Source organism: Palaemon carinicauda, chromosome 9 (genome assembly GCF_036898095.1).
Source record: "Palaemon carinicauda isolate YSFRI2023 chromosome 9, ASM3689809v2, whole genome shotgun sequence".
In the NCBI taxonomy this organism is placed as follows: Eukaryota; Metazoa; Arthropoda; class Malacostraca; order Decapoda; family Palaemonidae; genus Palaemon; species Palaemon carinicauda.
Window position 1 is genome coordinate 68,361,807 of NC_090733.1, and position 15,688 is coordinate 68,377,494.

The window sequence follows — 15,688 nt, forward strand, 5'->3', positions numbered from 1 at the left end:
TTCAAATGTGCAAAAATTTATCATTAATCGAATGCCAAGTCCAGGGTTCAAATCCCGGCCGGTCTGATACTATAGTCTTTGGGTGATTCCGCCTGGGGCTCTGATCCCGAGGTCGTTAAGAGAATCCAGACTTTATGTATTAACCCTTTTACCCCCAGGGTCTTTGGAAATTTCCAACCCTTAACCCCCAAGGGGTTATTTTTTCCCCAGCACATTTTGCAGTATATTTTTTTAAATTACTCTAACAGCCTTAATTTTTGTCATAGAGAGGTGAGGTTGGTCTCATTGTCTTGGAAAATGCCTGAATTTTCTCAAAAAATTATCAAAAATATGAAAAAAAAAAAATGGTGAAGATGGGTTGATTTCAATTCTAAGTACAGAAAATATGAAAAACACATTTAAATGTGCAAAAATTTATCATTAATCGAATGCCAAGTCTCAAACCTACCAATTAGCTACGATGGTGAAGATGGGTTGATTTCAATTCTAAGTACAGAAAACCTGAATTTGACAGGTATATGTACAGAAGAATTGTCATTGACTTTTATCTTTCTTCGTGGCTGAGTGGTATGGTCACTGGCATACAGGTATCCCAGACCAGGGTTCAAATCCCGGCCAGTCTGATACTATAGTCTTTGGGTAATTCCGCCTGGGGCTCTGATCCCGAGGTTGTTAAGAGAATCCAGACTTTAATGTATTAATATATATGGCTTATTTGAAATATGAAAAAACACGTATAAATGTGCAAATATTTATTATTAATCGAATGCCAATTCCAAAACCTACCAATTAGCTACGATGGTGAAGATTGGTTGATTTCAATTCTAAGTACAGAAAACCTGAATTTGACAGGTATATGTACAGAAGAATTGTCATTGACTTTTATCTTTCTTCGTGGCTGAGTGGTATGGTCACTGGCATACAGGTATCCTGGACCAGGGTTCAAATCCCGGCCGGTCTGATACTATAGTCTTTGGGTGATTCCGCCTGGGGCTCTGATCCCGAGGTCGTTAAGAGAATCCAGACTTTAATGTATTAATATATATGGCTTATCTGAAATATGAAAAACACGTTTAAATGTGCAAAAATTTATCATTAATCGAATGCCAAGTCACAAACCTACCAATTAGCTACGATGGTGAAGATGGGTTGATTTCAATTCTAAGTACAGAAAACCTGAATTTGACAGGTATATGTACAGAAGAATTGTCATTGACTTTTATCTTTCTTCGTGGCTGAGTGGTATGGTCACTGGCATACAGGTATCCCGGACCAGGGTTCAAATCCCGGCCGGTCTGATACTATAGTCTTTGGGTGATTCCGCCTGGGGCTCTGATCCCGAGGTCGTTAAGAGAATCCAGACTTTAATGTATTAATATATATGGCTTTTTTGAAATATGAAAAACATGTTTGAATGTGCAAAAATTTATCATTAATTGAATGCCAAGTCCCAAACATACCAATTAGCTACGATGGTGAAGATGGGTTGATTTCAATTCCAAGTACAGAAAACCTGAATTTGACAGGTATATGTACAGAAGAATTGTCATTGACTTATCTTTCTTCGTGGCTGGGTGGTATGGTCACTGGCATACAGGTATCCCGGACCAGGGTTCAAATTCCGGCCGGTCTGATACTATAGTCTTTGGGTGATTCCGCCTGGGGCTCTGATCCCGAGGTCGTTAAGAGAATCCAGACTTTAATGTATTAATATATATGGCTTATTTGAAATATGAAAAACACGTTTAAATGTGAAAAAAAATTATCATTAATCGAATGCCAAGTCCAAAACCTACCAATGAGCTATGATGGTGAAGATGGGTTGATTTCAATTCTAAGTACAGAAAACCTGAATTTGACAGGTATATGTACAGAAGAATTGTCATTGACTTTTATCTTTCTTTGTGGCTGAGTGGTATGGTCACTGGCATACAGGTATCCCGGACCAGGGTTCAAATCCCGGCCGGTCTGATACTATAGTCTTTGGGTGATTCCGCCTGGGGCTCTGATCCCGAGGTCGTTAAGAGAATCCAGACTTTAATGTATTAATATATATGGCTTTTTTGAAATATGAAAAACACGTTCAAATGTGCAAAAATTCATCATTAATTGAATGCCAAGTCCCAAACATACCAATTAGCTACGATGGTGAAGATGGGTTGATTTCAATTCCAAGTACAGAAAACCTGAATTTGACAGGTATATGTACAGAAGAATTGTCATTGACTTTTATCTTTCTTCGTGGGTGAGTGGTATGGTCACTGGCATACAGGTATCCCGGACCAGGGTTCAAATCCTGGCCGGTCTGATACTATAGTCTTTGGGTGATTCCGCCTGGGGCTCTGATCCCGAGGTCGTTAAGAGAATCCACACTTTAATGTATTAATATATACGGCTTATTTGATATATATATATATATATATATATATATATATATATATATATATATATATATATATATATGTATACCTATTTATATATATATATATATATATATATATATATATATATAGACAGATAGATCGATAGATATATGTGTGTGTGTGTAAGAGAATGAGAGATATAATGTTTTTCTTTCTACATTTTAGATGATAATGTATTTGGCACATCTCGAATGAAAATGATAGAAGAGGAAATCGAAAATGCTTAAATGCAGAAATTTTATCAGGTCATGAAAATGAGCTTCATGGTAACAAGAATGTTTCCTGTGGAGAAGATTATCCTTAAAGTGAAGAAATGGTACATACAGCAACACTAGAAGAATTGCAGAGGCAATTGAATAGCGTTTCTCTAGAAAGAAATAATCTTCTTACAGAGAAAGAGCAGTGGTATAGAGAAAAGTTACGTTTTTTGTGCGAGAAATTAAGAAATGAAGCATCATGTAGCAGAGCGTTTTTAGAAAAATTATTTTCTCCTTAACAGGTGAAAAACATTATAAGTGGCAGAAATGTAGAACGTTGAGCAGATGACGACATTAGTCAAACAATAACACTGAAAAATTTGAGTCCTAAAGGTTACCAGTATTATTATTATTATTATTATTATTATTAGTATTATTACTAGCCAAGCTACAACCCTAGTTGGAAAAGCAAGATGCTATAAGCCCAAGGGCTCCAACAGGGAAAAATAGCCCAGTGAGGAAAGGAAATAAGGAAATAAATAAATGATGAGAACAAATTAACAATAAATTCTAAAAACAGTAACAACGTCAAAATAGATATGTCGTATATGAAATATTAACAACGTCAATAACAGATATGTCATATATAAACTATAAAAAGACTCATGTCAGCCTGGTCAACAAAAAAACATTTGCTTCAACTTTGAACTTTTGAAGTTCTACTGATTCAAATACCCGATTAGGAAGATCATTCCCCAACTTGTAACAGCTGGAATAAAACTTCTAGAATACTGTGTAGTATTAAGCCTCATGTAAAATATTATTGTACCAAAGTAAGAAATTATGTAAGGAGGGCTGTATGCATCATTAAATCACCAAAACATTGATTTTATCTGTAATTTCTAGTGTTTCAGCTCCATTGGGATTGTTGTCACCATTTTTTTATCAAAGGAAAGTTATTCATACATAAGCTGTGGAAAGGCAAACATTCCTGGGATGAACAGTTACCTGATTCATTAGTTCAAGAATTTCAGAGTATCTGTCAGAGTCTCAGTCAGATCTCAACCATTAAATAGCCAAGATTTGTAGTTAGTCATATTTGCATATCTTTAGTGATTCATCAGCAGTAGCACATGGTTTAGTAGTTTATGCTGTGGATTCAGGAAATAAATCTAGTAAATTTCTCATGAGGAAAGTGAGAGTAGCTCCAAGTCCTCCACTTATCATTTCCAAATTAGAATGACTTGCGATCACTCTTGCAACACAATTAGCTAAAATGCTCTTATCCAACAATAGGCATTCATTTGGAGGTTACACATTGTGGACTGACAGTGACGTTACAATTAATAAGGTATGTCTTAATAAATCTACAGAAATATTCGTGAGAAATAGAGTTACAGAAATTCGTACCTTACGAAGTTATTATAATTTGTGCATATTACACATTCCCTCCAGTAGTAATTTTGCAGATATAGCAATCTAAAGTTTTAATATTTCAAAGGTAGCCAACAATTTGATGTGGAAACACGGACCTTAATTTCTGCTTATTCCTTTGGAGTACCCAACTTGAATGGAATTTGCAATTCTACTGTACAGTGGCATTAGAAAGTTTAAAAGAACCAAAACATAATTCAACCTACTTCTGTATTTGATATAGGAAGATATTCTACTCTTATTAAAGTTATGAAATTAATATCAAATGTCATGAATTTTTGTAATAAGTACTCCCCTGATATATTCAAGTTGAATGCTCTACATTCCTGCATAAGATTAGCCCCTATTAAATCAGATGATTTGTTGTGGAGGTAGATTGTACAACTCAGATTTGTCTCCTGAAACATAATGTCCAAATTATTTATCTACCAAACATACTTTGACCAAATTTATCATAACCATCATTGTCATTGTGGGTTAGGTCAAACATTGTTAGGTCTTAGACAACAATTTTATTTTGGATATCAAAAGCCAGAGTCATTATAAGGAACATCATTCGTAAGAGTGTACTATTTAGAAAAGCTTAACCAGGACTACCTTCCTTACCAGAGGAGAGAGTCCGTTATGTCAGACCATTTCATTCTGTTGGAGTAGACTTTACTGGTGCTATAACCATTGCTGATCCTTCAACTGTTAGTGATAATGAATGAGTATATGAACTAGAAGTAAGAGCATATGTGCAAGACAACAACATTTTGGGGAAATTCAACACCACTATGCAGTGGTGCTTTCTTTGAGAGACGCATTGGAAGTGTCAAAAGCACCCATCGTGAATCTCTATTTAAGAAACGCATCTCAATTAATGAGTTATACACTCTTTTATGTAAAATTCTCGTCCACTTACGTATTTTTCAGATGCTCAAGAGGAGTACCTCAGTCCTTCTCATATGATTTATGGAAGAACAGTAACCCTATTCTCAGCTTTGAATTCCTTTGGAGCAGAAGTTCCATACAGAGAAAATATAGATTTGAGAGTACCGTATGCCAGACTCTCAGACATATTGAGCACTGAAAAATGGACAAATCCATAATTTGATCTATTTGACTATTTTCCTTAAATTACATCCCATTAATAACCATTTGAGTGATCATTTGATTATTAAATTTCAGCAGAAATCTAAAACCTGAATTCTGAAAGTATAGTGTCAACTCGGATACATATTCTCATCTATGTAACTTAGTGAATGAATAAATCACTGTTGCATGTGTTGAGTGGAGCGAGAATAATTTGTCAGGTTAGGAGATTTCCTACCCCAAAGATGTCCATAAATCATAAATCTTTACTAGGAGCTATTCTTCCTTTAGATCTTGTGCATAAGTGCCCCAAGCCACTGATACTTTCCTTAATAACAATATTCAAGTGGTATAACTTAACACCTCAGTGTTACCAGTAAACTATAAATTTATCTCACAATACTTTCAAACGCCAACGCCATATGGGAAGTGTGCTAAACTTTTTCTAGAATCAGGAGTCTGCCTACGAAGAAAATCTAATGAAAATCTTGGAGGCTTTGTTCCCTGTGTGTTTGGAAGTATAAAAGGAGTATAAGTGTAAAATTGAGCTCGTGTAAACAAAATAGAATTTTTAATTTTAAATAATAGCATTAAATAAAAAAGGTGAAATAAACAATAGTTTTAAAAGAAAATAAGGAAGAAATAAGCAACAAATTCTAAATAAACTTACAGTTATTAATAAAATATCCTTGCGGTTTCTAATCTCTTCAACCAAAGGAATAGGTCTCCCTTTGGGAATAGGAATTGTAGCTAGTACCGTTGAGAAGGACTGGCCCATCACTTGTCGCACTCCTGACACAAACTTTTGGCTAAACATTTCCATTTTTCCAATTTCATCCAAAATCAAAACATGGCCATTGCTCACCTGTAGCAAAATAAAAACAAAACATCAATTCCCCATTCAAACAAAATATTCCAAAGGATAAGCACACCAATTTCATTCAATTATAAATAAAAATACTACCAGAAAATATACATAGTATGAAGAAATTCACTTCAGGGGAAAAGCAAAGAATTTAATAATACCCTCCGAGTCATATCTTCCCCCATTACAACGAAGACGCCCTTGGTAAATAAGCGTGTTTTGATACGATTTATAAATTTTTACTCATAAATGATAAAGGACAACTTCACTTTAAAAATAACTCTCTCTCTCTCTCTCTCTCTCTCTCTCTCTCTCTCTCTCTCTCTCTCTCTCTCTCTCTCTCTCTCTCATATATATATATATATATATATATATATATATATATGTGTGTGTGTGTATATATATATATATATATATATATATATATATATATATATTGTATATATATATATATACATAAATACATACACACACACACACATATATATATATATATATATATATATATATATATATATATGTGTGTGTGTGTGTGTGTTTGTGTGTGTGTGTGTGTGTATCAAAGGTTCTCAACCTTTATTCCTTAGTGGCGCATTTACGATAGATCCTGAACTTTGACGGCGCACCAACTCTACAGTCAGTGTACTTATAAACATTATTATATAAGCCTGTTACATATTCAACTGACACAAAGGTACGCAATATGTAAGGCTACCAATGATATTAGTTCAAAAGTGTGTACACATGGGTAATGGTTATGATAATAATAAAAATAATAATAATAATAATAATAATAATCATAATTGTTATTATTTTTTTTATAGTATTATATATGAATGAATGAATGAGCATATGGGAATGATGTACAACATACATTCCTGTTGTAGATAAAACACCTGATTTTTGGGCTCAGCCATGTCGTCCTGATGGAAGGTTCCTTTAGGCTACAGTGATACTCCCAGAGAATTAACCACAGGTTCCCAGAATTTTGACTCCTGGCACGAGTATCCTTAATATAACTTTTAAGGATATCGCATAATATCAGGGGACGTATTTCTTGATACGACACATGGCAATCTTCACCTCGAATAGATTTTACGCTTTGAGGGGGAAGAGTGGCGAATTTGAAGGGGAGCCGTTATCAAGGTTACCCGGTGGATCCCCTCCCAGTACTACTATGGCGTAACTATTCCTTTAAACGTAGCCATTTAAGCACGGTGTTCTCCTACGTTGCTCTCGGTGTTGTGACTGTTTTCAAGGAATATTACCATGCAATCTCCAGCATCTTCATCCTCTGGAAAGTTGAGTATTTAATCTTTCCTGTGTATAATTTTTGGCTCCCTTCTCACAGTTAAATTAACATAATTTAAATGTGTTAAGCGGAGCAATGCCATCACATGAGGCGGCCGTTTTAGGACTGCAGTCGTACGCCATAAATGCTTTATTTAGTTAGTTGTACGACGTTCCCGGTATTTAGCTATAAAGAAATTCTAGCTAGTTGGGCAAAATTATACTAGTGAAGATAAGATCTACATATCTAATATTTCCTCTTCCGAATAAACGTTTCGATCGTATACGATAGGGCCTCGGTGGTACTAGCGCAGCCAAGAACCCGATTCGAGTTAGGCTAGCCTAACAGGTTTTAGTATACTTTAGTAACGTTATCCCCTGTTTAACCTCTAGTATTGTTTTTTATTAACTCGGTCAGAGATATAGATATCTCCTAGAATTACTAGCATAATTCGATACTTTTCTCTTTTAGAGAAAATGAGGATAAACCCTTCCTTCCCCCTGAGTGCTGCCAGCCCAGGCGACAACCCTATCTTCTGTCATTGCCATTGAGTAGTGTACTCCGGCTTGACTGGGATAGTGTTTTCTGCCGATCTTCTTTGCCGGTGAGTATCCCGGCTTTGAAATACGACAGTAGCTCAGGGTATTCTGTCTTGATGCCGACAACGCTACCGATGGGGAAATAGTCATTCCCCTGCCAGTTACACCGTTGCCGACATAGGAAGTTCAGCTTCCCTAGTCCACAACCGAAAGTGGGTAGTATAATTGCAGCCACCTTTCTCCCTTGTGGACTAAAAGACATGTCTTATATCCGGCAATGTCTCAGGCTAGGGAATCGTTATTCCTCTGACACTCAAGACGGCGCCGGTATAGAAAACTATGTTTCCTTGATTTACAGCCGAAAGTAGGAGGCATACCTGCCGCCACCTATCTATGTAAAGTATAAGACCCTTTCCCTTCCCCTTCTGTCCTTTAGTGACGGCTTAGCCGTCACAATTCCCGTGGCTGGTATTCTACAATCACCCCGCTTGTCGGGCTGAGTGGGTTATCGGCCGGGCTCATACAAAGGCAGTTAAGTTGCCGCTTCGACCATCTCCCTGATGGAAGCAAAGCTCCGGGAAAGGTTGACCCGCCCCTGACGGCTGCCGGTGGGAAACCCATTACAACTTTGAGTATTCTTCAGTCCTCCCTTGGACTGCCATCCACAAACGCTGTAACCGGCAGTACAGCCGGCAACAGAAATTGTGGCTGGATGGAAGCTAGTCAATGCATTCTCTCCCCTTCCATTTGAATCCTCATTCTGGAAAGAAAGCAGTAGAGACAGTAGTCCCTACAACCCTAATTATTGTACTAAACTATAATAATGTGGTAGTCCTTCTCTCCATTCTTTCTCTCTCTCTGTCGGCTAGTACCGCCAGGTACTAGCCTAACCCGGTAGCATACCGGCAAAACTACAGTATAAGACAATACAGTAGCCAGTATTCCTGCAGTATAACAATACAGCAGTTAGAAAACTACAGTATATAATGATAAAGTATGAAATTTCTGATATACTCTGTGTATTCTTTCACAGTCCATTGTTGAGACCGTTTGGAAAACGTTGAGGCAAAGTATTCCTTCAACATTCTGATGTATCCTAGATCATCGGAACACCAATGATTACCCTTCAGTATTAATATTCTACAAGTGGTGGAGTTAGAGTTAGTACAGTGAACCCTCGCTACTTCGCGGTTCGACCATCGCGGATTCACCACTTCGCGGATTTTTTCCATAACCCATATATATATACAGTATATATATATATATATATATATATATATATATATATATATATGTATGCATGTATTTATGTATATATGTAGGTATGTATATGTGTATACATATAAATATATATATATATATATATATATATATATATATATATATATATATATATATCTATATATATATATATATATACAAACACACACACACATATATATATATATATATATATATATATACATATATATATATATATATATATATATATATATATATATATATATATCTAAAGTAGGAAGATGTGATGTAGTTCTAAGGGAAAAGTATGGGAAATATGTCTGGGTAATAAGCAAAGCTCTACCTCCAGTTTGTTTCTTCATTATGATCAGAGATAAATGTAAACAAAACATTGGTTGCCCTTTTTTATCGTGTTTAGGAAATGCATGATATAAAATCACCTTTAATATTTGTGCCTGTTTTAGTTTAGGGTACTGTAGTACATGCATTAAGTGTTCTGTACATTAAAGGGTAGTTTGTTAACAGTACTACGTACAAGGGAAGGTTTTAAAAGTCTGAATATACATGTTGAATAAATAGGTAAATATGGTGTCACTACTTCGCGGATTTTCACCTATCGCGGCCGCGACTGGAACCTATCTACCGCGATAAACGAGGGTTCACTGTATACACTGACTCCGGCTCTATGTACGAGAGTTATTCCACTCTGTATTTTCCCTAATAAGGAAATTAAAAATATTAATATTGTGGGAGGTCACAGCAATTGTCTAAACGGGAAACACAGATATGTGTCTTTCCTATTTCCTTTCTAGCTTACTATCCTAAGCTATAATAATAATAGTAATGTATACTATTTTAATGCATGTGAAAATTTATCAGTAAGATAAATCACCCCATACTCATTTCACTCTTTCTTTCCTCACAGGAGGAGGCTAAGGTGAAGTGTACAGTCCTGTTCTGCAACCACAAAAGTAGGGACTTTTGTGGCCACAAGATGTGCAGGTCTCATGCACCCTGCTCCATTGCAACTGAAACCCTGAGGTATTGGAAACGGAAGGGTTGCACCGTCTGCTCGGCCTTGATGACCGATGGTTTCGATGATCCTGAGACGACGGAGTCAAGGGATACTGCGAGGGAAACGCTTCAGAAGTGGGTAAGAGGTTTCCAGAAGAACTCTCCAGGACCTTACCTGGCAAACAAAGCTATGAGATGCCTTCTGTTCCCTAAGGCCCAATCCGACACGGTTGTGCCTCAGGCACATGTCAAGCCTCCCTTCATCAAGCTGACGATAGAGGCTGACATCAACAAGGCTTTTGAAGGCATGGACATCCATCAAGAACGTATGTCGGAGGTGTCCTTAGACACCGGAAAGGATCTCCTACAAGAAAATCCTGAAGAAGAGGTGGCCCAGCCACCACGGAGGAAGAAAGATCCGTATCAACAATAAAAGAAGACCCTCAATTTTCTGCGACGGCATATCAACCTGTGCAGTCAACCTCTTTGGCCCCAACTCCTCATTTGGACCAGCTGTTAACCAAGGGCGAGGCACTCCTGGAGCAGCTGCAACAGATGATGGAATCGTTCCGCAAGGAACAACAAGATGAGGAGGGAAGTCAGAGAAGCGAAACGCTTGGTCGTTCTCAGGGCTCTCACAAGCCTATCAAAGTCTTCGACTTACCCCAGTGCTCCGAAATCAACCCCTGGAGGTATGCGGAGTATATGCCCATGATAAATGGGAAACTATACATCTCTGAGAAGATGGGGGCCAAGCCCCTCGAAGATCTCCAATTCTGGCCTAACATTTCGGCTTACCCAGAATAATACGTGAGATTGCGAGATGAACCAGCATCTCGAGAGGAGACGGAACCTAAGGAGGTCATGATCTTTGAACATGACAAGGCGCAGGCTCTCTTGACTAGTACCGTAAAGAAAGCTGGCTATACCAACTCGAAGGTTTCAGCTTTGAGCAAGAGGCACCCTACCTTCCTTGCTCCTTCCTCCAGAGCTTTTCCCTTTTCGGCCAAAGCTCTGAACTGCGTGCTGAAAGCAGTTGACGCGGGCAAACCATGCCCAGTCCTAGAGGAATGCAGACCATTGTCTTTAGCCCTGCCTACCTGCGAGAAGGAATGGAACGAGATTCATCTAACCTTCTCAATCTCGAAATTGGATTCAGAGATAGCAGGACAACAGTTCAACGAGAACCTTCTAAAGTAGTCGGAACATCTTCTAAGAAGGGAACAGGAGAGAAAAGAGAGACTAGCTGCCTCTTTGTCTCTCCAGAACTGGATGGAGATGTGTGCAGGCCTCTCAAATACTCCAGATATGTACATGCCCTAGCCAAGATGCACATGGCTACCCTTGTGATGGACATGTACGATTTCGTAAAGGCCAGGAGGGCATGTAGAGAGCATGTGTTTGCCAATGCAACGGTCAAACATGATCCCAGGAAGTTGATCACTTCATGCATCTGGGGCAAGGACCTCTTCCCAAAAGATGTGGTCCAGGATGTAATTGCTAAAGCCGCCACAAAGAATAGGAAACTCCTCCAGAAGTGGGGCATGTCTTCCAAGAGGAAATCATCCTCTGACGCCGGTCCCCAACCCATGTACAGGAAGACAAAGAAGCCACGTGTGTCTCACAGACCTGCACAACATCCTACCGTCACCATGACCACAGTGCCCCAAATGGTTGCCCAGCCACAAACCACCTTCCAAATGGTGCCCCAGCAGCTGGTTGCTCAGTCGCCAGTTTTTAACCCAGGTTTTGAGAGGCACACCACTACCTTCCGCCCTAAAGGCAGAGGCTCTAGAAGAGACTCCTCAAGAAACCCCTCAAGGGGTAGAGGAGGACGTGGTCAGGGTAAAAAACCCTCTGGATCATCTCACAATGAGATGCTCCAAGTAGGAGGAAGATTCTTCCACTTTCGGGATCGTTGGACCTTCGATCCTTGAGCCCACAGCCTAATCAAGAATGGACTTGGGTGGAAATGGAACAAAACTCCACCCCCTTTTCCTCAATTCTTCCAACACTCCACCCCCTTATTGGAAGAATATACATTAGAACTCTTGAGCAAAAAGGTAATAAGGAAAATGAAGTCCATCAAATTCCAGGGAAGCCTGTTTTGTGTTCCCAAGAAAGACTCAGACAAACTCAGAGTCATTCTAGACTTGTCTCCACTCAACAAGATCATCGAGAACAACAAGTTCTGGATGCTAACCCTACAACACATAAGGACTCTGTTACCAAAAGGGGCGTACACAGACCTGGCAGATGCTTATTGGCACCTACCAGTCACCCACCCCCTCTCCTCCTACCTAGGATTCAGACTAGAAAAGACAAATTATGTCTTCACAGCCATGCCCTTTGGACTAAACATAGCCCCAAGGATATTCACAAAACTTGCGGACACAGTCATCCAACAGCTACGCTTAGAAGGCATTCAGGTAGCAGCATACCTGGATGACTGGCTGGTGTGGGCAGCATCCAAGACTGCTTGTCTGCAGGCAGCCACGAAGGTCATCCAGTTCCTAGACCATCTGGGCTTCAAGATCAACTACAAGAAGTCTCGCCTCTCTCCAGCTTAGGAGTTTCAATGGTTAGGAATCCATTGGAACTTGCAGTCACACTGCCTCTCCATTCCACCAAAGAAGAGGAGAGAGATTGCGGGTTCTGTCAAGAGACTACTGAAATTCAACAAGATTTCAAGACTCCAACAGGAAAGAGTACTGGGCTCTCTCCAGTTTGCAGCAGTGACAGACCCAGTGCTAAAAGCACAACTAAAGGATGCGTCAGCAGCCTGGAGAAGATAAGCATCAAACGCTCGAAGAGATCAACAGAGATTGACACCGACCTTACTGCGATCGCTTCTAAGGCCGTGGTCAAAGGTCAAGAGCCTGACAATTACAATTCCCTTACAACCACCTAAACCTTCAGTGGTCATCCACACAGATGCCTCACCGCAAGGATGGGGAGACCATTCCCATCAAAGAAAGTGCAAGGGAACTGGTCGCACCAGTTCAAGACCTTTTACATCAACATTCTGGAAGCCATGGCAGTCTTCCTAACGTTGAAGAAACTATCTCCTCACAGATCAGCCCATATCAGGCTGGTCCTGGACAGCGAAGTAAAAGTGAAATGTCTGAACCAAAAAGGCTCGAGATAGCCTTACATCAATCACGTGAAGTTAGCCATCTTTCGCTTGGCAAGTAAGAAAAGGTGGCACTTATCAGCAGTTCACCTACAAGGGTTCTGCAATGTGACGGCGGACGCTCTATCCAGGCGAAAGCCGATAGAGATAGAATGGTCCCTGGACGCAGACTCATTCTCCTACATCTTGGAAAAAGTCCCGGAACTGCAGATCGACCTCTTCGCAACGAGTGACAACAAAAAACTACCTCGATATGTGGCCCCTTACGAGGACCCTCGGGCAGAAGCGACGGACGCCATGTCCCTCAATTGGAACAGATGGAATCATATCTATCTGTTCCCACCAACAAATCTCCTGCTGAAGGTCCTCAACAAGCTGAGATCCTTCAGGGGAACAGCAGTAGTAGTGGCCACCAAATGGCCCAGGAGCAATCGGTTCCCTCTAGTTATAGAACTGAAGCGGAAGCTGTTTCCTCTACCGAATCCAGTTCTATCCCAGCTGGTTCAGAAGTCCACTGTCTACGCTTCATCATTGAGAACCCAAAACCTACATCTTATGATTTTCTCGCCTTAGCAGCTAAGAAAAGGTTCGGGATCTCAAAAGACAACATCGACTTTATAGAAGAATACAAGTCAAAGTCAACCAGAAGACAATACGAATCATCTTGGAAGAAGTGGGTTTCCTTTGTGAAAGCAAAGAGACCGGCAGAAATCTTGATAAACTTCTGCCTTTCCTTCTTCATCTACCTTCATGAACAAGGCCTGGCTTTCACCGCAATAACTACGTGTAAGTCAGCTTTGACTAGACCTCTTCTTTACGCCTTCCAGGTGGATCTGTTAAACGAAATCTTCAATATGATTCTGAAAGCATGCAATAGACTCAAACCAGCAACCCCTCCAAAGCCCATATCATGGTCCTTGGACAAAGTCTTGCACTATGCTTGGAACTTAAACAACGAAGATTGTACCCTAAAGGATCTAACACAGGAAGTGATATTCTTATTCGCTATAGCCTCAGGGGCTAGAGTTAGTGAAATAGTGGCCCTATCTAGAAACGAGGGCCATATTCAGTTCACAGAAGAGGGAGAACTGAATCTTTTCCTCGATCCTACCTTTCTCGCCAAAAACGAGCTGCCCACCTTTTGGTGGGGTCCTTGGAGAATCTGCCCTCTGAAAGAAGATGTCTCTCTATGTCCAGTAGAGTGTCTTAAGGTCTATCTTCGAAGAACTTCAGACTTCAAGGAGGGACAGCTCTTCATAGGCAAAACCTCAGGATCAAACTCATCCCTAAAACAACTGAGGGAGAAACTCACCTACTTTATTCGCAGAGCGGATCCTGACAGTACACCCGCAGGTCACAATCCCACAAAAGTTGCTTCCTCGTTGAACTTCTTTCAACATATGGACTTTGATAGACTCCGCTCATATACGGGGTGGAAATCATCTAGAGTTTTCTATAAACATTACGCAAAGCAAATGCATGAAAAAAACACTTTGTGGTGGCGGCAGGTAGTGTTATAAAACCTGTTGTCTAGTGCTGCGATGAACAGTGGACTGTTTTGGGACTTAACAGTGGACTGGGTGAACAGGCGTTAGCATCTTTGAGTGTAATACTTTTTAATGAAAATCACTATGGTGAATTTTGGACTGTTCTATATAGGTGTAGAATCTAACCAATAACACCAGTGGCGTGTGAACATTTGTACAGAGTGTTGAAACATATCCAACATCTAAGTGAAATCACAATCAGGTAATTTCACAATAGTGAGTGGCACCTATGGATGATCTATCATATATGTATTTATTCCCTTACAGGTTAAAAATATATATATACCCAGAAATGTAGATATGTCACAAGGATTCTCTTTATGATACATTTTGCTTTTGTATTTTTATATTCGTCTATAAGAATAAAATACATATAAATGTATCTGCGTCTTATTCGCCCTTCATGAATACGAATAAACGATCCAGAGCTTTTTATTTTTTCCTAAAATAATATACTTGAGAGTATAACCTCTGAAAGAACAACCTGATAATCTTTACAAGTTCCACATTGTTCCTACAGAATACAAACTTTGATGCCTTAAAGTCGATATCGACAATTTCCCTGCAGGGGTCAGAAGCCCTAAGGTAGTTCCAAACTTAGTGGATATGACAAATAACGGTAATGTCATATATGTAAGGTCTGGGAGACCATATAAGTACTCAGTCAAAGTAAAGGCACTTATATAAACCCACAGATATAGTACTTTCAAGTAATTCTCTGGTAAGCTGCCATCAGGACGACATGGCTGAGCCCAAAAAAAGGATTTTGAGCAAAGCAAAAAATCTATTTTTGGGTGATATGGCCATGTTGTCCTGATGGACCGTCCCTTCTTTCAAAAAGGAGTCTACAACTATGTAACGAAAGACCCCACCCGAAACTAATCTGTCTGCGGCTATCCATGTTTAAATGCAACAAGGAATAGTTACGC

At 39.4% G+C, this 15,688-nt stretch overlaps 1 protein-coding gene across 1 annotated transcript in view; it reads right to left on the reverse strand.

Annotated features, from left to right (window-relative positions):
- Positions 1-15,688, reverse strand: part of LOC137646986 (cancer-related nucleoside-triphosphatase) — a 274,773-nt gene that overhangs the window by 63,801 nt on the left and 195,284 nt on the right. The window contains exon 4 of the mRNA XM_068380063.1: positions 5,799-5,993. Within this exon, the coding sequence (XP_068236164.1) occupies positions 5,799-5,993 (195 nt within the window). The remainder of the gene's footprint in view (positions 1-5,798; positions 5,994-15,688) is intronic.